General features: G+C 41.6%; 3 protein-coding genes across 3 annotated transcripts in view; 1 reads left to right on the forward strand and 2 right to left on the reverse strand.

The window, feature by feature from the left end:
• Positions 1-1,265: 1,265 nt before the first annotated feature.
• On the reverse strand, positions 1,266-13,115 carry anapc2 (anaphase promoting complex subunit 2). Its single transcript, XM_007900200.2, is given in 15 exon segments — positions 1,266-1,855; positions 2,245-2,491; positions 3,200-3,435; positions 4,192-4,321; positions 4,962-5,147; positions 5,380-5,455; positions 5,897-6,038; positions 6,498-6,581; positions 6,584-6,678; positions 8,096-8,213; positions 8,891-9,010; positions 9,523-9,697; positions 10,127-10,259; positions 11,284-11,885; positions 12,986-13,115. Coding segments are annotated over 14 exon segments (2,403 nt in total). The 5' UTR covers positions 13,079-13,115; the 3' UTR covers positions 1,266-1,855; positions 2,245-2,278.
• Positions 13,116-13,401: 286 nt separating this feature from the next.
• Positions 13,402-18,395, forward strand: ssna1 (Sjogren syndrome nuclear autoantigen 1). Its single transcript, XM_007900199.2, has 3 exons — positions 13,402-13,673; positions 15,366-15,565; positions 18,200-18,395. The coding sequence occupies exons 1-3, from the start codon at positions 13,622-13,624 to the stop codon at positions 18,302-18,304; spliced, it is 357 nt and encodes a 118-aa protein (XP_007898390.1). The 5' UTR covers positions 13,402-13,621; the 3' UTR covers positions 18,305-18,395.
• A 2,306-nt stretch (positions 18,396-20,701) lies between these two features.
• Positions 20,702-24,617, reverse strand: part of tprn (taperin) — a 35,521-nt gene continuing 31,605 nt past the window's right edge. The window contains 1 exon segment of the mRNA XM_007900365.2: positions 20,702-24,350. Coding sequence (XP_007898556.2) covers positions 24,288-24,350 — 63 coding nt within the window. The 3' untranslated portion in view covers positions 20,702-24,287.

A 24,617-nucleotide genomic window follows, 5' to 3' on the forward strand; every position in this document is an offset into this window, starting at 1 on the left:
TCAACAAATGAGAGCTTCTTACCAACCACATCCATTTTATTTGGAATCTTTCCAGCCAGGACAGAAGGCAGTGTTCTTTTAAACAACCTGCACAGGTTTCAAACACAGGTACGAAAGAGAAAAAAATGTTCAAACAATACAATCGAATTATAAAGATTGATCACTATGACAAATTGTTTTTCTGCCAGAGGAAGTCTATATTTTGTATTAACTTATAAATATCTTGTGTTGGGTTTGTACTGCTGCCAGCTGACATTCCACAGAAAAGCAAATCTGTGTGCGTAAGGTTTACGCTCAATTAAACATAGACAGTGAGCAGATTCTTCCTACCTGAAGGCAATGTGATTAGAATGGAAGAGAAGGTAAAATAAAAAACAAATGCCTCCATGTTGACAGTACAGCTTCCGTGGCCCTAAAGTGTTCTTGAGTCCGGCCCCCCCCCCCCAACCTCCCCAGTTGATAAAATTGGTATGGATTATATAGGTCTGTTTTTGCATCAACATCTTTGGGACATTATGACTCCACAATAATACGACATCACTAACCTGTATTTTTGCATCTGACAAAACACTCTTACACTATGACATCACTACTGAGCTCACAGACTGCCACAATACAAGTTCAATAGCCTTTCCCTTGTTACTGCGTTTTCTCAGGTGAGTGAATGCTATTAAACAATGGCATTGGATAGAACTACTATATAGAATGCTCTCTTGACAGTAGCGTTAACTATATTAAATTGTAAGAAAAAAAGCTAACAACATTCAATTTGCAAGAAGAAACCATGTATCCTTCTGGCTGATCACAAGGCAATAATAATGCTGGGAAACGTTTCAGAGATGTTTTCTTCATTCAAATTGATGGGTGTTTATAGAATCATATAACACAGAAGAAGGCCATTCAGCCAATTGTGTCTATGCCTCCTCTTTGAAAAGAGCTACCCAAATCAATCCCATTCCACCGTTCTCTCCCCATAGCCCTGCAATCTTGTCCTCCCCAAATAATTATCTACATCTCTCTTAAAAGTTGTTATCAAATCGGCTTCCACCACACTTTCAGGCAACGCTTCCAGATCCGAACAACTTGCTGTGTGAAAACATTTCTCCTCATGTCCTCTGTTTTTTTTAAACAACTATTTTAAATCGGTGCCCTCGGGTTACTTACCCAGACGTGGAAAGTGGAAATTGTTTCTCCTTATTCACTCTGTCAAATTCCCTCATAAATTTGAAAACGTAACTCCCCAAACGATAGTTGTCACAAAGACCTTTCCCAACTAACCAGCAACAGCTTTTATTGCAACAAAACTAAAACATTTAAAATAAAACTAACACCATAACATTCTTGATACATAAAACCTTCAAGAAATTTGATCAATCTTTGGAAGTTTTAATTGACATATTAAAAAGATTTAACACATAAATAGCTCTGTTGAGCCAAATCTCTTAACATTTGTAGTTGAATATTAAAATAATAGCTTCCCACTCATTCTTGCAGGAAAGTTAAGGGAGTCACCATCAAATACCAAAAAACAAAAACAGAAGTCGCTGGGAACACAAGATGACCTGTGAAATTTCCAGCATTTGCAGTATCTTGTGTTTTTTTTTATCTTCAAATATCAGCATCTTTCTCTACAATAGTCAGAACCTATGCATTAAACATACATTTTATCTTACTTTAAACCAGAAATAAACTATTCTACCACTAAATACTGTACAGCAATTCCGATATATTTCCGAGAGGGTGACCTGTGAAATTCTGCCCCTGTAAAGAGTTTTGTTTTCACTGCTGATTCTATCAACATTCACAGTCGAACAACAGAGAAGGGTGGAGCTTGCCAGGTCAAACATAGCCAATCCTGTAAAGAAAAACGTTAAATGAAAACTCAGCACTTTTTGGGGAAATACATATTGCATACTAAAATGTAGAGCGGTAAATACATTTACGTGCATCTCCTAAGGTATCTTTTAAAAACAGGAATCATGCTGGAAAACATTTCAAACAAACTAACAATTGCCAAAAAAAAACAAATTCAGAACCATAAGCAATGAGAAGCAACCATAGTCCAATGTGAACTGCTTCAGTGCCTTATGTACTTCATTCAATCAGACAGACTTTTAGAATCATTTCTAATATACTTTACAATATATTCTGTGAAGAGCTTTGAGAGGTCTCAACGACATGATAAGGCACTATATCAAACGGAAGGATTATTATTATTATTCAGGAACAAATATAACAGCTTACCTTTGTTTCGGCAGCAAACTAGCATTAACAATCTTCAGCTGCTGGACTTTGGAAGTCGGTAAACTCCCCCAGAGTAAACTAGTTGCTGGTCCTGTACTTTCCTCTGTAAAAATATCTGGAGCTCTTTCATATCAATCTCTGCCATCACCGGCCCAGTCATCACAAACATCTTGAGCATGGTATGAATACGTTCCAGTGCCAGGCTCTCGAGGTTGGTTAGCATTCCCTGAATGTAGGTCCAAAAAAGCTGTGAAGAACAGATTAGTTGCCATTATTTTAAGACCTCGGAAAAAAAAATCTTTAGGTGGAATAGCCTCAGTTCGCTAAAAGCAATCATAGAACAAAAAAGAAACTTGTTATAATTGTCATGATTAATAAAATATAAATGAACAGTTATAATAGATTGCAAAGATAATTAATCATAAAATGCAGTATTAAAATCAAAATACCAATACACGGTATTGATTGTATTCTGTAGAATACTAATGTGTGTATTTTTTATTTTGGTCAGTTGGGTATCTGACACATGCGGAAAAACAACACCACGCTCATGAGTATCAAAACCAGAGTTCCATGCATCCCACCTCTACATTCCTATATTGAAAAGACTCTTTCTGGAATCCACACCGTTGCTACTTGTCCAGCTAGTATCATCCTACTTGTTAGGGCTTTAGTTCACAGGGTTAACAGGAGCTGAGTGGGAAGAATCCCTGCCCCCAGTGACCGACCTAATAATAAGCTAGGCTAACTGGTCTGTCAACAGCTATGCCCTGAATGATGCAGAACTGCCTGGCTCAGAAACCAGTCTACCAACACAGACACAGAGGGTTGACTAGATTCCTTTGCCTAACCTAACATGTCACCCTAGAGTTCAACTCCAAGGAGACCTAATTTACCAGGGATAACAGGAGCTGAGTTTTATTGTTCTAGTTTTGTTGAGTGTTGAAATAAGTACCTGTAATTCCTCCTCTTTCTGATCAGCCTGGGAAGCCATGGCTGAGTCTCCCTCCTCATCACTGTCAATCAGAACCATTTTTTCCTGCCGATCTCTCTGTTCCTGCTCAATCACGGTAAACGTGTCAGTGGGGTCCTCTTTCAGAACACCCTGCTGCTGCCAGAGGGCAATTTTCCTCCTCAGGGCAATGACAGGAACTTTAAGTACATCACTGAGATCATCCAGAGTCCATGTATCTACAGATACAGAAGTCAAGAAGTTATCTAAAGTCAGGCCAAAGCTTGAATGTAACACTTGCCAGCACTCAAAATCAATTTGACTTCACTTCAGTGAGTCAGAATTCCATTCAAAAATATTTCTTCAATTCCAATCAAGTTTTGTTGGAAGATTTTGCTAGTTAAAGAAGAGTTTTGGACAGTTTTTCCTTTACCTTAACAATAACATTTTGGCAATCAAAAATCTTATCAGTATTTTCAAGGAAATTGAATCATTCATCCATCAACTCTACCAGAATTTCCATAATATGCCTACAATATTTCTTCCCAGATTTCATCCTTAATTTTCCCCACCTTCTCCTGAATTCATCACTACCACTCTGACCCAACATGCAATTCACAGGTAAACTATCTTCCCTGGTTTGTAACTTTTACAATAGTAATTTACATTTTTATAGCACCTTTCACATCGGGAGGAAGTCCCAAAGCCCATTGAAAGATGACTGAAAGCACGCCCAAAGAGGTACATTTTGAGACGTACCTTGAAAGAGGGAAGGGAGGAAACTTGTTTTTTTGGTCTCAAGGAACTTGAGAAATAAATTAGAGAAAGTAGAAGAAAACTCATCTAGATGCGATCGAGCAGAACAAGCTTGCAAAGGTTTCAATTACAAATACATAGCTGATTAAGAACTCTTTCCTGTGTAACGTAACAAAAAGGAAACTCACTGAAAACGATCAAGGACAACATTCACAATACACGAACAAAATAATACCTACTCTTCTCCTGGAAATGCATAATGATGGCAGCATGTACTGGGGAGACGGTCACAGATAAGGTTCGATCTGCCAACTCAATTTCCAGGTCTGCGTTTCCGAGGTGAGGTTTCCAGTTCAGTGACCTCATTGCCTGAAATTAACAATAATAATAATAATCCTTGCATTTGATATGGCACCTTATTACGTTGTCAAGATGTCTCAAAACGATTCACAGGATCCACTGTAAATTGGAGTGTCTGCGTATTTTTGGGCGAAATAAAAATTAAAATTACAGCTCTAAACGGCTCAATAAAGTTAACAAAAATAGGCTGTTTCCACTGGTTGGAGAGTACATAACCAAAGTACACAAATATAAGATAGTGACTAGGGTATCAAAAAGCAAATTTAGGAGGGTAGCAAAATTGTGGAACTCTCAATATGTTTTTTGGGGGGAGAGAAGAGAGAACCAATGCAGTCAAAAGCAGTCAAGGATTAGCACTCCAGATCACAGTTTATATTATACACCAATACAATAAATGATGCATAATAATGAATAATAATAATCATCGCATTTGATATAGCACCTTATCACATCTTTGAGATGTCTCAAAACGCTTCACAGAATACACTGTAAAGTGTAGTGATTGTTGTGTTTTGTGGGTGAAACGTGGCAGCTAATTACGCACAGCAGTGTCCCACAAACAATCGTGGATTGAGTGACTTTTTATTTAAATTGTAAGGATTATTACCAAGAGTACAAGATACTCAATTTGAAAAGACGGGGTACTTACTTTTAATTTCTCATACTTCTTGGCGTAAGCATCCATTGATTCCTTTACTTCAGTAGGGAGCTCCAGTTTCTCTTCTTTCAGAGATGGCCAGAATTCACCAGACAGGATCATGGCATTCAAATGCAATGAAGGGTCTTGGTCCTCCTCGTGAATATGGCTGTTTATCCGTCGCGAGTCTGCCACATCCTATCGTGTAAAACCGAGGGTTATTGGACACAAAAGGCAAAACTACGTTGGTCAACACAATGCATGACTACTGATCACAGGATGACCATAGGAAGGGACTGCAGTTGTGTTTGTTGTTTCCAAAGTGATTTGGTAAGGTGTAAAAAAGGATTGAAATGTGTTCACTGGCACAAATTGTTCCCTTTCAAATATATACATTAAACAACTTACTCTCTCAATCCTTTCAACTCACCTTTAACATCACCTCACAGAGATGCATCTGTGCCTCTCCAAAGCGCAGCTTCAGTAGCTCCAGATTTCGAATCTCCCTGCAGTGAAGAAAATGCCATGTTATGATTGCTGCATCACAAGGAGCTTAAAAAGTTGATCATTTTGACCATTTTGCATACCAAAATATGCAATATTTTTGGTACAGCATCTCTCAGACAGAGACCAATGCAATTCTCAAAAATATCGAGAATTGTTGGCACAAAACGCTCAAAACAGAAGACAGCCAGCTTTAAATACTTACAGTGCCCATTATTAACATCAGCTAAAATGTCATCGACAACTAAATACTAATAAATTCATAGCATGACAGATCTGCCCTAATGAGGTATCAGGCAGCCCAGTTATCTGAATGTATAATTTCAGAGATGTGAAAAATGCTGAAACAGTAATGCCACCAAGACACACACAGCATAAATAGACATTTTAAATTTTCCTGTGGTTGTTCTGGTTGAACATGTGACAATGCAAGTACAGCGTACCTGCATGTGTTGTAGTTGAAATGTTGGAGGATTCGGTCTGCCAACAGAGTGCGGTACTCATTGATAAACAATTCTTTGCTGCCATAAATACTGACAAGAAGGGTGATAATGTCAGAAGATCTTCGTTTAGAACCTGAATTACCTGAAAATAAGTTAAGGATAAATAACTTTAAAGAATCCTCAACAATAAAGAATACTGTAGTACTGTAGTGGTAATTCCAGTCAATAAAATTTACGAAAATAGAGAACATACTGAGAGCTTTCGGTTGACCTCTTAAGTATTATCTATTTCACAAGTTGTTAAAAATTTGCTTCTAGTCAACCAATGACTCACATGGTGTGCCACAATAAACACAGAAGATCTTAGCAAGTCTCAATTTTGACCACTATCTTATGCTGGGCAAGTTTTGTCAGCCAAGCAACAATTGAAACACTTAATTGGTAGCCATCCATCCACCAGTTGAGGAGGAAGGAATGAATGTGTAGGTAAATCATGCCAGGATTCCATTACTGAGAACAATCCAGCATTGTTCATTATGATTATTTTTGATCCTTCAAAAGCCAGCTACCAAATTCCCACTTCTTGACATTTCAATATTACCTGGATCTGCATCTACTGGGTCTGGAACCCAATCCTCTGGATCAGACATGTCATCATCACTGTCATGTCCATGCTCCAAAGTGATGGATCTGCTTTGGATAGCTCATTTGCCAGATCACTGGACCCTTCTGAATCGTCAGTCAAACCTGCCACGATCTGTCTCACAGTATCATCACGTGTTCTATGTGGGTAAAATAAACAAGTAAAAGTCAATACTTTAAAACCAGACACATTCCAGTAACAAAAAAGTACACAGTAGAAACAAGATAAACTTATTCAGGTCACTCAGTGATATAGATAGAATCAGAGAATTATACAGCACAGAAAGAGGCCATTCGGACCTTCGTGTCTGTGCCAGCTCTTTGAAAAGAGCTATCCAACTCAATCCCACTCCCCTGCTCTCTGCTCATAGCCCTGGAAATTTGTCCTCCCCAAGGTTGCTTCTGGAATCTAATAGCTTTTTTAAAAAAAAAATCCAGACAGAAACAAAATTGCACAATAAAGACATTTAGGAATAACTAAGGAGAAAATGAAAATAGGATACTGCTCCACAACCAATTGATTGAGTGCACCCAGTCTAACTTATTTATTCCTTATAGTGGCTTGGGATATGCATGAAGAAGTCTGCTTTCCTCCAGCAGAGAATCTAGACCTCAAGCCCTATATTCCAGTGGTCTTCTTCATCCATTCCCGAAATTTATAATAATCTGTGCATTTATGCTAGTAAAATAGCACAAAAAATGGAAGTAGCTCAATTGATCACGACATATAAGCTTTTTCATCATTATCTTTGTTGACAGAATCATTCAGCATGAACGTCAACTTCTGACATTAAACCAAATAAGGATATTTTAATCAATATCAGGTCCGATAAGTCTTGCAACAACATTCACTCAAAACTAAGACATTTTAAAACTAGGTGAAATCTGTAAAAGAGGGGAGTCTTTTCACAGTAACAAAGTAACACTTAATTCCCCATGATAAATAGGCCACTTAAACGTTCTATGCAGATCATAATAAAATCTGAGGGGTCATAACCTGAACTGAAGTAATTCATAAACTGCTAGATACTAATTTTTTTGAAATTGCAGACCCATAAAGTGTAATTTCAACAACAACAAATACAACAACTTTCATTTATATAGCTCCCTTCACTTGGGGTAGCATTGCAGAGCACTTGACAGTGACCCCGAGCCAGGCGGAAACTCCAACATCATTCTTTCACAAATAAACAAAATAAATATCTTCTACATTGAATATCTTAATAGCTTTAGCAACAGGGTTAAGTTTTGCTGAGTTTCTTGCCCAGTAAAATCTTCCAAGGTCTGAGCAATGCAAAAAAAATCTCAGAAGTGGTCTTTTATCTCCCATCTGAGCCTCAAAAGATATTTAAAGAAGCCCTTCTTCATATACATTCCCCAAACAGTTAACTCTTGCCATTGCCTAATTATTGGCCAAGCTCCGTTAAACAGTTTATTTCTATAAACCAGAATTTACTGGATGTTTGCATTCTAAACTGCTGTGACAAGTCAGGATTCATTCAGTCTAATCAGACTTTGTTTTTCCATTTAAAGTCGAAGAGATGTATGTTTGAATACCTTAAATACTTGCGGACTGGCTCACAAACCACTTCCAAAATAACCATGGATGGGTCCAACTCACGCAAAGCCTTGATTGCAGAGATATACAGTGTTATTACATCAGACGTGTTCACTCCTGAAAACAAATGCTACATTGTTAACTGTCCAAAATGTTTAAGCCAATGTTTACTCTCTTTATATCTTATTTATATCTTATTGATCACAGCACTGTACTAGAACAGTAATCATACAGCATGAAACCAACGTGCTTTGGGTTGCTCAAAAAACATGAATACATAAAAGCATTGTGTAAATATTCAGAGAATCTCCACACTTCTACTCTAAATGCATTAATGGCTTCTACTAACAAACAGTTCAGATCACTGATGGGTATACAGCAAGCTTGTGTTTGATCCTCACTTATTCAATTGTAGAATTCAGCTCAATAAATCAGTCTATTTCTGAACTTTATACAACCAAAATGCTAGTTTTTAAAAAATAAAACTCACATATTTCTAAAATTATGCAGGAATGATTCAGGTAAACAAAACATGAAAAGGAGAATCATTATTGTCATTTCCAGCACCTTGCGATATGAAAGATATGATATAAATTTAATTTTGTTGCTGCTGTTGTTGCATAACATGTTGGATACCAACACATTAAGACCACAACAAATATTTGATTTGGGTGGTCATTTGTTAATTTTAACTACCAAAATCTGCTACTCAAAAACTCACCTTTTCTTATCCAGCAAATAGAAGATACAGGAAACGTTAACAACCTTGAGGCTGAACTCAATCAAGTACATACCTGGGTGGAGAAGCCTGGTTTCTAGGGCAGTTTTCAATGAGGTTAGCAGCTGTTGCCTTTGGTTGGTCCTTTCAAGGCATATTTTCAGATCTTGCAAAGCTGCCTTAGATTCTGGGAAGTCTGTGGTTCAAAGTAAAATACAAGAAAAAATACAATAACTTGCTTTTATATAGCATCTTTCATGTGGTGTGGTGTCTTGAAATGCTTGAAATTAGCAGCATTCAGGGATAAAATTGAGTTCTTAAAAATTTATGAAATCAGATCATCAGAACTCAATTACATATAAATGGTATTACAATTATAAGCAACTGCCAGCCTGCTTGCATTGGTGTAAGAATTTGTAGACTGATTGCACAAAGAGAAAATAAGTTTTTACAACTAAAAAATACACTGCACATCAAGTCTCAACTCAGTGAGGGCGGGGGGAATTAACCTTTTCCTGTTTTGTTACAATCTTGAATGCACCGCCTGAAAGGATGGCAGAAACAGTTTCAATAATAACTTTAAAAAGGGAATTGAATACATACTTGAAAAGGAAAAACGTGAAAAGTTATGGGGATAGTGCGGGGAACAGGACTAATTGGATAGATCTTTAAGGGCCAGCGCAGGTTTGATGGGCCCAAGATACATACCACGAATAATGCTGAAAAGTTCATCAATCCTCATATTAGCATAGACCTGATAGAGGAAGAACTGTAGGTGTATTCTCCAACGCTGTAACGTGTTGCTTGTCGGGGAAGCTGCTGCTTTGCTAGGTTTTTGCAAGAACACCATGCTCAGCCAGCAAATGACCTTCGACTCCAACCACTGATCAAAAAAAGGACACTTGAGCTACCAACTCAAAAACATTCATTTTCTTGACCCCAATTGCTTATTCTCTTTGGTCTTATTAACACATCTTATTTTTCACCCAAAAAATACACAGTCAATATACTTTACAGTATATTCCGTGAAGCGCTTTGAGCCATCTTGACGACGTGATAAGATGCTATACCAAATGCAAGGATTATTATTATTATCACTACATCATCTAGAAAAGTAAAGACGCAAGAACATGGCTCCAACATCTGTAAATACTTGCTATTTATGCACAAATGGAAAGCTTACATATACACATAATAGTTAACTGCCTTATTCAGCTGCAAGTAAATCAACTATTTTTTAAAAACACCAACCATTAACTATATTAGCTATGAAATATCTAGCTGTTTAGCAGAATAAAGAAAGTATGCTTACCTCCTCAAGCTGGGAGAGGAATGAGTTTTCATACTCTCCACGACACAGTCTGCCAACATGCTCTTCTATCATTTTATGTAAAATGGTGGTGATGGCGTCAGCACTAATTCTCTCCAATAAGTTCAACGAGTGTCTGATAACAGCCAACAAACATTAAGTACAATTACTGCTTTTGGATTTCATTGAACTGTAGGCACTGTCCTATGTGGGACAGCTTTACGATTGGACAAAGTAAAGAAAATAGTTTCTGAATCATGAGGTTTTATGAAATGTTCTTAATTCCAGACATCTTTAAAACATCTGATATATGAAAGTGAAAATAAATAACCAGTATAAAAAAAAGTTAGCTGGGTAATAATTCAAGAGTATCCACTTCCAGACATTGAGAAACTCAAAATTATACTAATCGATGAATCAACTTTCATGGTAGCCTTGGAACCCCACCCCCAGAAGGCTCAACAAGATCGAAGATTCTGAAACTACTACAATAGTTCATTTCAATTCCCACGTCCAATTTTCAGGAGATAAGTACAGAAGAGTTTGTCATAAATAAATACTTTAACAAGTATTATACCTATAATATCAAGTTGTGATTAATAAATGTGTGAGTGCCATCTAGTGCCAGATCATCAATATCACAGCCAATTCTGTAAAGCGCTTTGAGATATCTAGAAGACGTGAAAAGCGCTATATAAAATTCAAGGATTATTATTATTATTAATTTTGAGTGAAATAGAAGAGAAAAGATGTGCGAGAAAGAAGGGTAAGGGAGGAGAGAGAACAAATGTAAGAACGAGAGGAAGTGGGAGAGAAGGGAAACAAGGATGAGTAAAGAGGGAGATAAAAAAGCTAAAACATAGAAGAGAGTGAGTGTCACACACACGGAAGATACATGGAAGACACACAAGATATACAGTGTGAAACAGGATAGAATGAGTGTGAGGAAAGAGAGATGGGGCAGAGTAAGTGAGTTTAAGAATTTGCAAGATAGAGATGAAACTTAGGCAAGTTTCCTTACTCCACATGCCTGTCTACCCAGCAGTAAGTAGGAACCCGATTAGTCGATTGGCAGACGCTTTCCGGGAGTAATAATGTAGAATGCTATAAAAGAGGGCAAAAGGCAAGAGAATCACAGAAAAAATAAACATGACACTTACAATACATTATTGACTTGGGTAAACTGCTCCACTGCAGTGACACACCAGCACTGGTCTTTCTCTGAATTGCAACCCATGCAGTGTAGCACTTCCGTATCATCCACAGCACTTTCATCTTCCTCTTCACTCATGCTGTCTCCACTCCGCAGATTCTTGTCTCGGTGTACATAAATACTAAACGCACGTGTATAGAATTCATAAATAATCTCTTGAAAGGACTGGGTAGTGGAGAAGAACAACACAGCTTTAAACATGTTGTAGACTTTATCTTTCAATGTTCCAGGCCCTACACTGTTTATTAACCCTGCTTCTTCCCATATCTCCAAGTGCTTAAGACTGCACAGATACGATGCCAGCCGCTTATCCACCATGCAGAAGGCATCATACAGGAGTTTTGAACGTTGTTGTTCTGTCACCATGTTCTCTCTTTGTGTGAGGAAGTCCCAGAATTCTGGTGCAATCTTCCTCTGAAGGTCAATCTGCAAAACCTCCATGAACCATTCCACCACCACCAAGTGCAAATTGTAACGCTGCAAAACTTCCAGGGCAGCACGCATCTCATCCTCTGGAAATTCATCACTGCTTTCCAAACCAGGAGCTTCCTGAAATTGAAATAATTACAATACATTAAAATATTGTTACAACACTTACTATTATTATTATTATTATTTGCTCCCCATCATTCAAAACCTCTTCACGACTAAATTCCCACACCTGCAATATCCCTCCACACCCTCAACCCTATACACACCTGCCCTTTCCCTCAGATGAGGTGATATTCGTTGAGCCTAGTGCAGGAGAGGGCACAGGCTACAGCATTCTGGATGGTTCTGCTGCTTATGCAGCGAGGAACCCGGGTTGTCTGGCGAACTGAGCTTTCAGGTTTCTCCCACAAAATACACAGTCAATTGACTTCACTGTATATCCTGTGCAGTGCTTTGAGATGCCTCAACGACGTGATAAGGCGCTATATCAAATTGCAGGGATTATTATTATTATTAAAACATAAGTTTAAAAAAAAAGTATTTTTGTGCTTTCGGGCGCCGCCTCCCTCCTATTACCTTCGCCCCTCTCCCCCGGCTCGGGCACAAGGCTTCCATTCCTCTAGAAAACAACATTAACAGCAACAGATGACAAACGCGCACCCGAGCTGGTGGTTGGGATCAGGAGGGGTGACGGGCGGGCGGGGGGAGGAAGGTGACCGAACGACGCGGTCGAAGAGGAGGGTGTTAAGACGGGTCTTGAAGGAGGCGAGGGAAGGGGTGAGGCAGAGGGACTGCGGGGTGAAGCTCCAGGGGGATGGTGGTGTGGGGGGGGAGTGGGGGGTGAGGGAGGGGAGGAGTGTGGGGGGTGAGGGAGGGGGGGAGTGGAGGGGGAGGATGGGGGGGTGTGTGGGGGGTGAGGGAGGGGGAGTGGAGGGGGAGGATGGGGGGGTGTGTGGGGGGTGAGGGAGGGGGGAGTGGAGGGGGAAGACAGGGGGGGTGTGGGGGTGAGGGAGGGGAGGTGTGGGGGGTGAGGGAGGGGGGAGTGGAGGGGGAGTGTGGGGGGTGAGGGAGGAGGGAGTGGGGGGAGTGTGGAGGGTGAGGGAGGAGGGAGTGGGGGGTGAGGGAGGGGGGAGTGGAGGGGGGAGGATGGGGGGGGGGCAGAGATGAAAGCCGCTGAAATACGTGCAACATAAGTTGGTAATTAACACCACCCTCACCAGTCCGAGGGCCGCTGCGGGCACGAGGCCGGTGCTGAGGCGGCTCCAGGCCGCGGACAGCTGCAGCTCAACCGACTTTCCAACCGCCGCCATCCCTCACGCCAACGGCCGCCCGGGACGCATGCGCACTTCCCCTGCCCGAGCGCCCGGCAGAGGGCACTGCGCATGCGCACTTCCCCTGCCCGAGCGCCCGGCAGAGGGCACTGCGCACGCGCGCTTCCGTCACCGTCGCCAACGAGCGAGTCCGTTAAGCGTTAATCGCCCGAATGCCCCTTACAACCCGTTCAGCCATCGGCCTTATCACTCACATCGCCTCCGCTCTTCTCTTCCCCCCTCCCCTCTTCCCCGGGTTCAAACCCAAGTGACCCGGCTCATGATATAAAGCGCAATCGTCCCTCTGGACAAAGCCGTGCGGGGGGGGTGGGAAAGAGAGGGGGGGTCTGTTGCCATGGCAGCAGCCGGTCGCAGAGTAAATGACGCGCACCGGGCTGCCCAAGCCGTCGCGGGGTGATGACGGAAGGGCCAGCACTTTGAGCGGTTTGTTCGTCCGTTACCGGAGAGACGGGGGCGGGTGTCAGCCCGAGAGGGACCGACCGACCGAGTTGAGAGCAGAGGGAGGACATATTCCGGCGGGAGATGACCCAGCAGGGAGCCACGCTGCAGTCCTACAACAACGAGTTGGTCAAATGTGAGGAAGGGGCTCGATTTTGTTTGTGGGGGGGGGGGGGGGGGGGCAGAGAGGGAGGGGGGAGAGAGCGAGGGGGGGGAGGGGTAGAGACCGAGGGAGGGGGGGGGGGTAGAGACCGAGGGAGGGGGGGGGGGGTAGAGACCGAGGGAGGGGGCAGAGAGAGGGGGGGGGAGGCCGAGGGAGGGGGCAGAGAGAGGGAGGGGGCAGAGGGCAGGGAGGGGGGGGGAGGGGGGGGGGAGGGGGGGCAGAGAGGGGAGGGGGCAGAGGGCGAGGGGGCAGTGGGGGAGGGGGCAGAGAGGGGAGGGGGGCAGTGAGTGAGGGGGCAGAGGGCGAGGGGGCAGTGGGGGAGGAGGCAGAGGGGCCAGAGAGAGAGGGGGGCAGAGAAGCGGAGGGGCTGCAGAGGGAGGGGATTGCAGAGGGAGGTGGGGGCAACAATCTATAATATTTATAACAATAATAATCCTTGCATTTGATATAGCGCTTTTCACGTCTTCTGGCCGTCTCAAAGCGCTTCACAGTTCCTACTCACTGCTGGGTAAACAGAGGCGTGTGGAGTAAGGAAACTTGTCCCAACGTTTCGTCCCGACCAGGAATCGAACCCGGGTCCCTCTCGCTTGCGAGGCGAGCGCTCCAACCACTGAGCTACAGGACTCCACGCAAACTTACGTTTACATAACAGCTTTCACTTCGGGAGGACGTCCCCAAGGCGCTGGCACACAGGGAATGCCTTTATTAATAATAATACTTGTATTTGATATAGCGCTTTTCACGTCTTCTCGACGTCTCAAAGCGCTTCACAGAATAGACTGTAAAGTGAGTTGACTGTATATTTGTGGGCAAAACATGGCAGCCAATTGCACACAGCAGTGAGTGTCCCACAAACAGTCGTGGATTGAAAATGATCAATTTATTATTGTTTTTGGTTTTGGAGGGATTATTATTAGGCTCTGTGTGGAGTAAGGAAACTTGCCCAAGGTTTCGCCCTCTGCCTGGAATTGAACTCCGGTGTCTCGCTTGCAAGGCGAGTGCTCTAACCACTAAGCTACAGGACTCCACTTCCATTTGTGTCAGCCTAGCTCAGCGGGTGGTGCTCTCCCCTCCGGGGCAAAGGTGGTGGATTCGAGCCTTCTCCATGCTGGGGAGCTCACAGTCCAAGCTGATACACCAGTGTAGTGCAGGGGGGAACACTGTATTGTCAGAGGAGAAGTTAAACCAAGGTACTGTACCACCTGTGCCAGCCCACATGTACATTAAATGCACCTTTCAAGTCGGGAGGACATCTCAAAGAACTTCATGTGGTTTATTCTAAGCGTAGTAACTATCATTTGTTAGCAATTGCTGAGATCGTTTGATCGTTTCTGTCCTAAAATATCAATATTGTTTATTTATAGGTGTGAGCATCTTTTGTAATGTGTAAAATAAACCCCATATGCAAGTCATTGTAATGTCTGAAAGGTGAGCTGGTTATTTTTATTTATGGTCAGGTACATTTTTGCATTGGGTTTCTCTGTCATGGCCAGTGCACTGCCTTGTTTCCAAAGCAACGGCATTAAAAACAGTACTGTTCAGTACCTATCAATGAAGCATAGTACTTTCTGATTGAGAAAGGATTGGGGGAGCTCTGTCAGTAAGTTATAGCACAGCCGGTGATGATACAGTGCTGTTTAACGTAACCGCAGACTGTTGTAACAGGTATTGAGGATCTGTGTGCAAAGAGGGGACTGCTGACCCAACAGATCAACCAGGAAGAAGAGGAGAAAAGCAAACTGCAGAACGATATCCGCATTCTAACCGAGAAACTCGCCAAAGTCAATGAGAGCTTGGCACGCAAAATGGCTTCTCGAAATGAATTTGACAGAACCATTGCAGAGACTGAGTCTGCTTACTTGAAGGTGAGTGGCTGGTTTCTGTGGAGGTGTTGATTACTGTGTATACTTAAACATGAACCATAAAAGGAGGCCATTCAGCCCATCGGGTCTGTGTTAACTGCTACCTGGCTGGCATTCTGCATAACATAAGAATTTGCTCGGCAAAAGAAGACCAAGGTCCAACCAGTTCGCCTTCCACCATCCTGGCAGTTGCTTGATGTTCCGTGTCCCAAACTATATATTGTATCCCAAGATATTATTTTCTGACAAATGCATCTAATTTGTTCTTGAAAGAATCGGCACTTTCAGCTTCCACCGACTCCCGAGGGAGCTTGATCCATATGTTTACTACTTACTCATGAAGTAGTGTTTCTGCCGATTTGTTCTGAATTAACCCCCCCTTCAATCACAGGCTGTGTCCTCTGTTTCTACTGTTTAGTACAAGATAAAATAACTCCAAATGGTCTACAGTATCTAGTTTCTTTAGAATCACCCCAAATCATTTTTATATTTAAATTTCTAAAGCGCCCTTCATCCAGTTCATCCAGTTTTCTAGCTCTCCACATCTGCTGTTTGTATTGCCTGCGCTTTTTTCCAGTTCCCTTTTCAACAATTCTATTGGGACGTCCTCCTGACGTGAAAGGCGCTTTATAAATGGAATCTTGTTGTTGTTATGTTGTTGAAGCAGCCTCAATAGCCACTTGTGATACTGAATCCCAAACCCTAACAACTCCCTGTGTTCCAGCCCTTCAAGCTTTTCCTATACGTACACCAAAGAAAGTAATTTGTAATAGGGCATACTTGCAAGGGCGAATTGAACTCGGCTGATCAGAATCCAAGTGGATAAATCACTTGGCTATTGAACCTTACAAATGCAAAAATTAAATGAAAAGATGCTTGTACATATTGAATAATGTGTAAATCAAAGAACCACCCATGCTTGATGGGTGGAAGTTATTGGGGCTACTTGTGAGTTGTTTCATTCACTGGACTGACTGATTTACAATCTAACTAAACAAAATTTCTATTGGAAATTGAACACAAAACAAACAATCTCATCTGCTATAAGTCCCTCTCCTGTGGTATTTGTGAGTTATGCAATTAGCATCACCAAATGATTTCTCGTGTGGAAACCACTTCCCCCAGAGTACAATAGCCTCATAATCTCTGCTGTCACTTAAGCATTCGCTGTCCGGATTAATTTTGTGCTGCATTCTTCATTCCTGCCATTTAATCCAAATAAGATTTAAAGATAGAAGGGGGGAAACCAAGACCACTGAGACTCGGCCAGTGTTTGAATTGGTTCATGCAGGCCTCACTTTTACACTGTATGTTTTCATAGCACTGTTGACCCGAGTGCTCTTTTGATTCATTTTTTTTCCTTGAAATCAGTGGATACTCTGAACATTGTACAAGCTGTACATCAGTTCAATAGCTTTTTGTTGATGGGCATTCACACCTCCCAGATCACAATAAAGGTTCAGATATATCCCCTTCAGCCTGTTTGATCTTATCCTCCTAGAATTCCATTAATCTTAGCATTGATTCAGTGCCCTAATCTCAACTATTCCTCCTGATAACCTCTTCGAAAAGTATTATGACGTCAGTGTCTGTCTTTTACTTGTGTTTTATAACCCTGAGCCTGTGCACTTTGTCCTGTTGCTTTGGCATATCTGATTATACTGAATTTACATTTCTCTTTCACGCTAAGCATATGAGATATCTCAACAGGCCAGCGCCCAAACCTGCGTGCCAGATAACATTTTTTTATTTTATCAGTTCATTGGACTTCCCATTCAATGGCTCTCTCAAACTTCCTGTATATCAGTGCTTTGTAAAACTCCTTCCTTGTCTCAGAGCCCTGGGGAAATTTGGGAATAGCTGTAGGTGTTTATCTGTCCTACATTTGTTTATTTTTTAAACCGCTTGAGCCTAGTTGGAGTTTTTCCGCCTAGTTACTCTCACTGTATATTTATGTTGATCAGAAATAATCCACACATTATATGCATTGTCATGTATGATACTGTCATTCCAGACATTTGCGTCTGGTGTTATTGTGATCCAATGAGAATGCAGAAACCAGAGAGTCTGTTGAAAAGAACCCCCTGAATGACATCTTGCTCTTTACTCCTTTGCACATTGTTTTTTTACCTTTTTGTACCCATTTAACCCTAGACAGTAGATGTGATGGTTAAACCTCACATAAGTTGTATAAGGACCATACACTACAGCTATTCCCAAATTTCCCCAGAGCTCTGAGACAAGGAAGGAGTTTTACAAAGCACTGATATACGGGAAGTTTGAGAGAGCCATTGAATGGGAAGTCCAATGAACCGATTTAAAAAAATAAAAAAAAAATGTTATCTGGCACGCAGGTTTGGGCGCTGGCCTGTTGAGATATCTCATATGCTTAGCGTATGGGACCATACACTTAATATGACTTGTGCAAAGTATAAGTTATGTCAAACTTGCATAGATTATAAACTCTTGAATGGGACTTGAGCAGATGTACGACTTAAGACGATTATACGATTTATACAGATCAGACTTATGCAAGTTTTACTGTGTTAGATTTTACAAGTAGCAGTATTGCCTAGTTGGTATAAGCTAAATAGCATATAAGATCCATTAATATACTGGTTTATTTGGGCTCCACAGATCCTGGAAAGCTCTCAGACTTTGCTGAATGTACTCAAACTAGAATCGGGACACCTGACGAAAGGAAATGAGGTCCGAACAAACCTGCCTTCCTCACAGCAATGAAAATGCACGGGTAATTCAGTTTCTAACACTGTACCACTGGTCATTCAACTCTTTCAAATAAACACCGTGATATCAGAATCGATGTACAAGATCCAGTTGTTTGTAGTTATGCTATTTTATATTTGCTTTACATAATAAAATATATATATATAATAATCTACAGAGCTTGTTTGCTTTGTGCCACATAAAACTATTTCAACCTGTACACCTGCCAATGTTATCATTAGTGCTGGTTTAGAGACGGTTTTTTACTGTGTATCTGGATTCAGTCAGAAGAAAGGCAGCTTGTGTTTGCCACATTGCCTTGTAGTTACATACAACACAGTGGTTCCAAATGTGGGGCTGTGGACCCACAACCTTCTGACCTCAAGGTGAGTTGGCTACCACCAACTGAGCCAGAATATATGGCAATTCATGCATAGATTTCAATTTAAATTGATGTCATTTTCTTATACAGATTTACAAAGAGCGTACAGCACGTAAACAGATCACTCGACCCAAAAAGTTTGTTCCTGTGTTTATACTCCACAGGAGCCTTCACCCATCCTTTACTCCCTCTTATACCCTTTTATTCCCCTCTCCCTCATGTGAAGGTTAGCTTTCTCTTGACTGCATCTATACTATCTGAATCAGCCACTGCTCCAGATAGTGAGTTTCACACTTTCACTACACTCTGTGAAGTAGTTTCTCCTAAATTCTCTTTTAGATTCCCTAGTCGTTATCTTATAGTTGTGTTCTCTGGTTACAGCTACCCAACCAGTGGAAACATTCTATTTATGCTAACCGAAACCATTTATAATTTTAAAACACTTCTATTGTCCTATATTAGATTTTGGTTGAAAATTGCCAATTGGATTATCATAATTATCAAATGACTTGTCAGCTCTTTGTATATAAATGATCACTGCTTGACCAGGGTTATAGAATAATACATTGTCTGATGTGTATGCGTGATCATAAACTGAACAGAAAAAATTTATTCAACTGATGGTAATTGATTGACCTGTGAGTTAGCCACGTTAGGAAAACAATTGTGGGTTTTAGTACAATCAGTAAGTTGAATTTGTTTCTGGTCCTGGTGTTTGTTAGGAGGTGCAGGTGAAAACACAACCACAAGAGGGTGATAATGCACTGAGAGCAAAGGTGAATTATGTTTGTACTGTATTTCAGATATAACCACTAGCCATGCTGACTATCATGATTACACTGATGTAGAATACAGATAGCTTTATACTGGATATTTCAGTTCACAGCCCGAATAATCATTTAATTGGACAATTCAACCAACATCTGAGCACCTTACACTGTGCATTGGAAATTGTGCACAGCTAATATCATTAATGAATGTCTTAACATCAGCACACTCACCACAAGGGACATTTTGTAGCTGGTTTTGATTTTATGTAGAACTCTAGAAATTTACAGCACAGGAGGCTGGATTCTCCTGCCTTTCCTCTCTTCCCCACCCACCAATACACACACAGATACACTTTTATTTCTCCTTTTCAGATATTCATCAAATTTCCTTTTAGAAGCTTTTCTGGATTCTGCCTCAATCATGGTTCCAGGGAGGGCATGGTTACTAGCAACACTGATGCAATAGTGCTGGTCGACAGAATTATGGTCAAGACTCTTCACCTAGGCTCTGTAATCACCTACAAGGATATAGTCACTAATCTTTACACTATATCCTATGAAGGGTTTTGAGATGTCCTCCTTACGTGAAAGATACTATGCCACATGAGAGGATTATTATTTTAAAATGAAGTTAAAACTGTTACAAGTAATTCATCTATAAAATACAGTCAATACACGTTACAGTAAATCCTGCAAGGACAGTCTGAGATGTCCTCCCAACATAAAAGGCTCAAATGCAAGGATTATTAATATAACAGCTGGATGAACGGATGGCCAGGAACAGATGTATAAGGGTAAAAGCTGTAGAAGATCAGATGCAAGGATTATTATTTAGGATTAAATCTATCTGTCCTTACTGTACAGTGTAATACTGTAAATGCTTTTCAGTGACAGCAAAGCAACCATCAGTTGAGTCAATCATCAGGACTAGCCAAGGCCTAACGGACATTGACCCGCTCTATCTTCCCCCACCTCCACATCATCACCCGGCTCCGCCACTGTCTCATACCACAGGCCGCTGAAACCCTCATTTACGCATTCATAACATCGAGGCTTGACTGCAAACTCCTTGCTTATCGGCCTCCCCAATTCCTGCTGTGCGCAATGGCTGCCAAGATTTGCCCACAAAATATACAATTCACTTTATAATATATTCTATGAAGCGCTTTGAGACGCCTTAACGACTTGATACGGTGGCAGTGTTGTTGGTCACCTTAGCAGTTCATCCGTTTTGTTCACACAAAAAAAGACAAAAGTTTGTTTTACTACCAGTGATTGCTTTTTATCATCAGTTGGATCATGTCTCAGTGAAAATATTAAACCCTTATGAAATACAGTCATTACATTCATTACAGCTACAATCAAAAATAAGAAAAATTCTATCAAAAAATCATCATTGGGCATCATCACTACATAGAGAATCACTGCTGTCTTATCCACAGCTGTCAGATCGGTTTTTAAACAATGTGCAATTTTAAGATTGACAATGAAGGCAAATGTTACTGAAACATGAATACATTTGGCCGTGTGCCCAAATGCTGGCGAATCTCAAGACGTTTTCCGTTCTGTTTAATTTCTTCTAAGTGCAAAATTCTACAGTGCATACACATATTAAAATAATCACACCCCTCTCTCTCTTTCATCTGGAATCTGCTTTTCTACAACGCACTGAGTCAACCTACCTACCAGACACTTTCAAATTGAAGCCTGCGTAAGCTCATTCGGAGACTCTGAGCTCACACCCTCCTTTTTCCTGTTAACATCCATCTCACCAGCAGTTGATGCAAATGCTCTGTCACAAAAAGGGAAGACTCACTTCGCAAGTGGTTACAAGTAAACCGCCACCTGCAACACATTTAGTGTCAAAATATTCTATTTCATGGACATCTTTATTCATTTTCTAATGTTATTCTGTAATGTAGGACGTGGAGTGGATATGAAGTGCTAATTAAGTGCACTGAATGGTTCATTTTATTTATGTCCAGAGCGATTCAAAGTCATGCCCAGAGGCTGGACCATTTGTTACATTTTAACATTCGCCCCAAACACAGGAGTGCTCCCATCACAAGTTTAAATCTTTCCGAGTGAAGGATGTGGAATTCGGCTGCGCAGCGGTGATGGTGAAGGATCGCCAGATTGCATCTGGCTTCAGTAAACATTGGAACGCTGCTGGTCAATGAACTAACGCAAAATCTGCAGTCGTGAGCTCTTTACTTTGGGAGGGGTAGTGGGGCCTTGTCTATTAAATTGCCGTAAACTCATTTCACTCTACTCTTCAAACAGCACAGACAGACAATTTGTCCTGATATCTCTTGGCTGGATTCAAACCCAGATGCAAGCACTATCAATCCGCTACAGCCTTCTGCCTCCAATGCTCTTCTGACCTCAGGTTTGCTCTCCCAATATAAACAAAGGGTTCAGAATACAGAATCCCTTTGAGGAGCAGGGTTAAACAATTGATCCTGGTTTGGGTTTGTAGTCTTGTTGGTAACAAATTGGAAAATGATTCCCATTTTTCTCTTTCATTACAAATTGGTTTTAACTTCATGCCTGAGGTCAGATTTATTTGAGCTGTGATTGTCTGAGGTTCCGTGTGCTTGGACTCATCATTCTCTCCTTCCGATCTACTGCAAGTGTCTGTTCATTTATAACAGCAAGTAGGACAGTTGCTTAGCGTCACCACCTTTTCTGGAACTGGTTTGTTTTAAACCCAACTTAAGAGCATTCTGCTATGCCATTGCCGCAATACCCAGAGGCTGCTAATCAGCACCAGACCTGGTTACAGGGTAAAGAAGCCTATTCCCAAACAGTCCTATTTCTTTAACAATACCCTGTAAAGAGTGACATCCCGTCAACCCAAAGTATCAACACTCAGGTTTCCCCACACCTCCCCACAATTGCAGTTGACGGCACAATAGAACTCTGATTTCTAAAGGACAGTCGGGTTGACACTTGCAGTGCCCTGGAGAATCAGATCAGAAGGAATTAAGAGTTAATCCTAGTCAGGGTTTGTAGTTTTGTGACCAACAAGGCTTGTCGGGTCAGCCACTGAGCCACGAGCTGTACCTCTTCCAGCTCCCTCAATCCACAATCCTAGCCACGGAAAAGCAGCCTCCAGGAATTCTGTGCTCTGCACTGGAGACATTGCTTGCGAATGGCATTCCCACGATGTATCCTGCTTCTTCGGGCTAGCTCACTGCACCTTTGAAGCTGAATCCCAATGACTGGGTTAAAGATATTGCTGGCTTCACACGTTCAAAATAACTATCAGGACGGCAGTCATTCCGAGCTGGTTAGCTGATTAACCGGGGTACCTTCCTGCTAAGGATCATATCGGTTACCGATAAACCCCTTTGGTTCCCCCCCCCATGCTAATACTGAACACATATGGCTGTTTACACCAAATAGGTTGCATAAACCTTAGAAAACATTTTTATTTGAATTCAGGAAAACCTAGTGTGATGGGGGTCTACATAAATCAGTTTGGATCAATGCTCTGTAAACAGGAGTGAGTACAATTCTGTCATGTGTTTTGTGCTGTATTGAGTCTATATTCATGATCCATGATGAACAGCTTTTACAGTCACACCCTCCGAAGAACCAGAAAACTGGCATTTTTCTCTGGGCTGGGTTGGAGCTTCCATCTCGATGTGAAGCAAAAATGGCTTAAACGGTAGATTCTGAGCCCACAGCACTGCAGTGTCTTCATTATGAGAAGCTGCTCTGCATTCAACAGCACAAAAAAGCCACCTTCCCTACAGCCCATGAGCCTTGCACCAATTGCTCATTCCGCACACTGCTTCCCACAGCTCCAGCTTCCCAGCAAATACTTGGCACTAATAGATTCTCAAAGAAATTCTGATATGACATAAACTCCTCTCCTCGTTCCATGGATGCGTTCGAAACTCTCAACTTTCTCTCACACATACACACACGCACGCACACACACACAAAGCTCCGCTCACCTCGACCTCACCAGGAGGCCGTGAGGAAGTCAAAGTGCCAGGATATCCAACTACAGCATTGAAGAAATACCAGATCAGAAGAGACAAGGAAATGTTACGGTCATGTTGTCACCACAGTGACCAGGACCATTATGGGTGGAAAGTGTGGCACAATGTAAAAGACGCAATCTATAACCATTTAACAGTATGTACATCCGGGGGTCCAATGAACAACATTGTAAGTAGGAGTGCAACAAGAACATGGTCAATTCTACAAACCTGGGGTGAGGTCTCACACCGGTACGGAATAATATCCTAATAACGAAAGACAGCTAAGGACACGAAGGATGGAATGAAACAGTTCTCAGAAAGGAATATTAAGAAATTGTCATTGCAGTCTGTGTAGGATTCCAGTGTCTGGAATTCGGCAGTGTTTAGGAATGATTTAGAAATAGAGGTCACAGCTTTACGCAGAGTGTGAACGTTAGCAAACTTGGTTCCCAGACCAGGTTCTTCACAGCCAAAGCTGTTATACACACACACACCCACACACAAAAACCAAACGATTCAAGGTTTGGACCTCATGTATGGTACTGTGTAAACTGGTTTCGTTGGAGGCACACGAGAGAAATCAAGACTGGAAACCCAAGAATTAAATGTTTATCTTGTGAGCGAGCTGTCCTGGAGTGGAAACTCACTGCTGGGATACCGATGGTCATCAACTATGTTTGTCGCCTCGGTCTGGAAAAAGAGGACATTGTTTTCAAAGTGGTTGACATCCGTCCATTCGTAAAAGGTTAGATGACCTGCAGCTGCCTCCCCCATTCCTGGACTTGTTGGCGGCCCCCAGTCTTAAATGTTCAAGTGCTTGGTGGCCATTCTGTAATCTTGTCTCCTTCAGGTCAGAAATACAGTGCTGGCTCACTGCTGTAGTCTGAGTGGGAGCTGCTATCTGCTGGAGTGAGCTGAGAACAAAATGGTACACAAGATCAGGATTGAATCCTATTCTGTTCAATGCAATTACAGCCGTTCACTTACTATCAGGTTCAATGGAAAGAGAGGGAGAAAGATAGACATAGAATGGGAGAGAGAAACACACACACACACACAGCAACGGAGGGAGAGAGAGAGAGAGAGAGACAAAGGGAGAGAGAAATGAAAATTTCCAGTTTTACAGCCATATCCTGCACTGTTAAGGCACAGGGTCTTCAATTACCATACACAGAAGAGAA

Source organism: Callorhinchus milii, unplaced genomic scaffold (assembly GCF_018977255.1).
Source record: "Callorhinchus milii isolate IMCB2004 unplaced genomic scaffold, IMCB_Cmil_1.0 Scaffold8, whole genome shotgun sequence".
Taxonomy (NCBI): Eukaryota; Metazoa; Chordata; class Chondrichthyes; order Chimaeriformes; family Callorhinchidae; genus Callorhinchus; species Callorhinchus milii.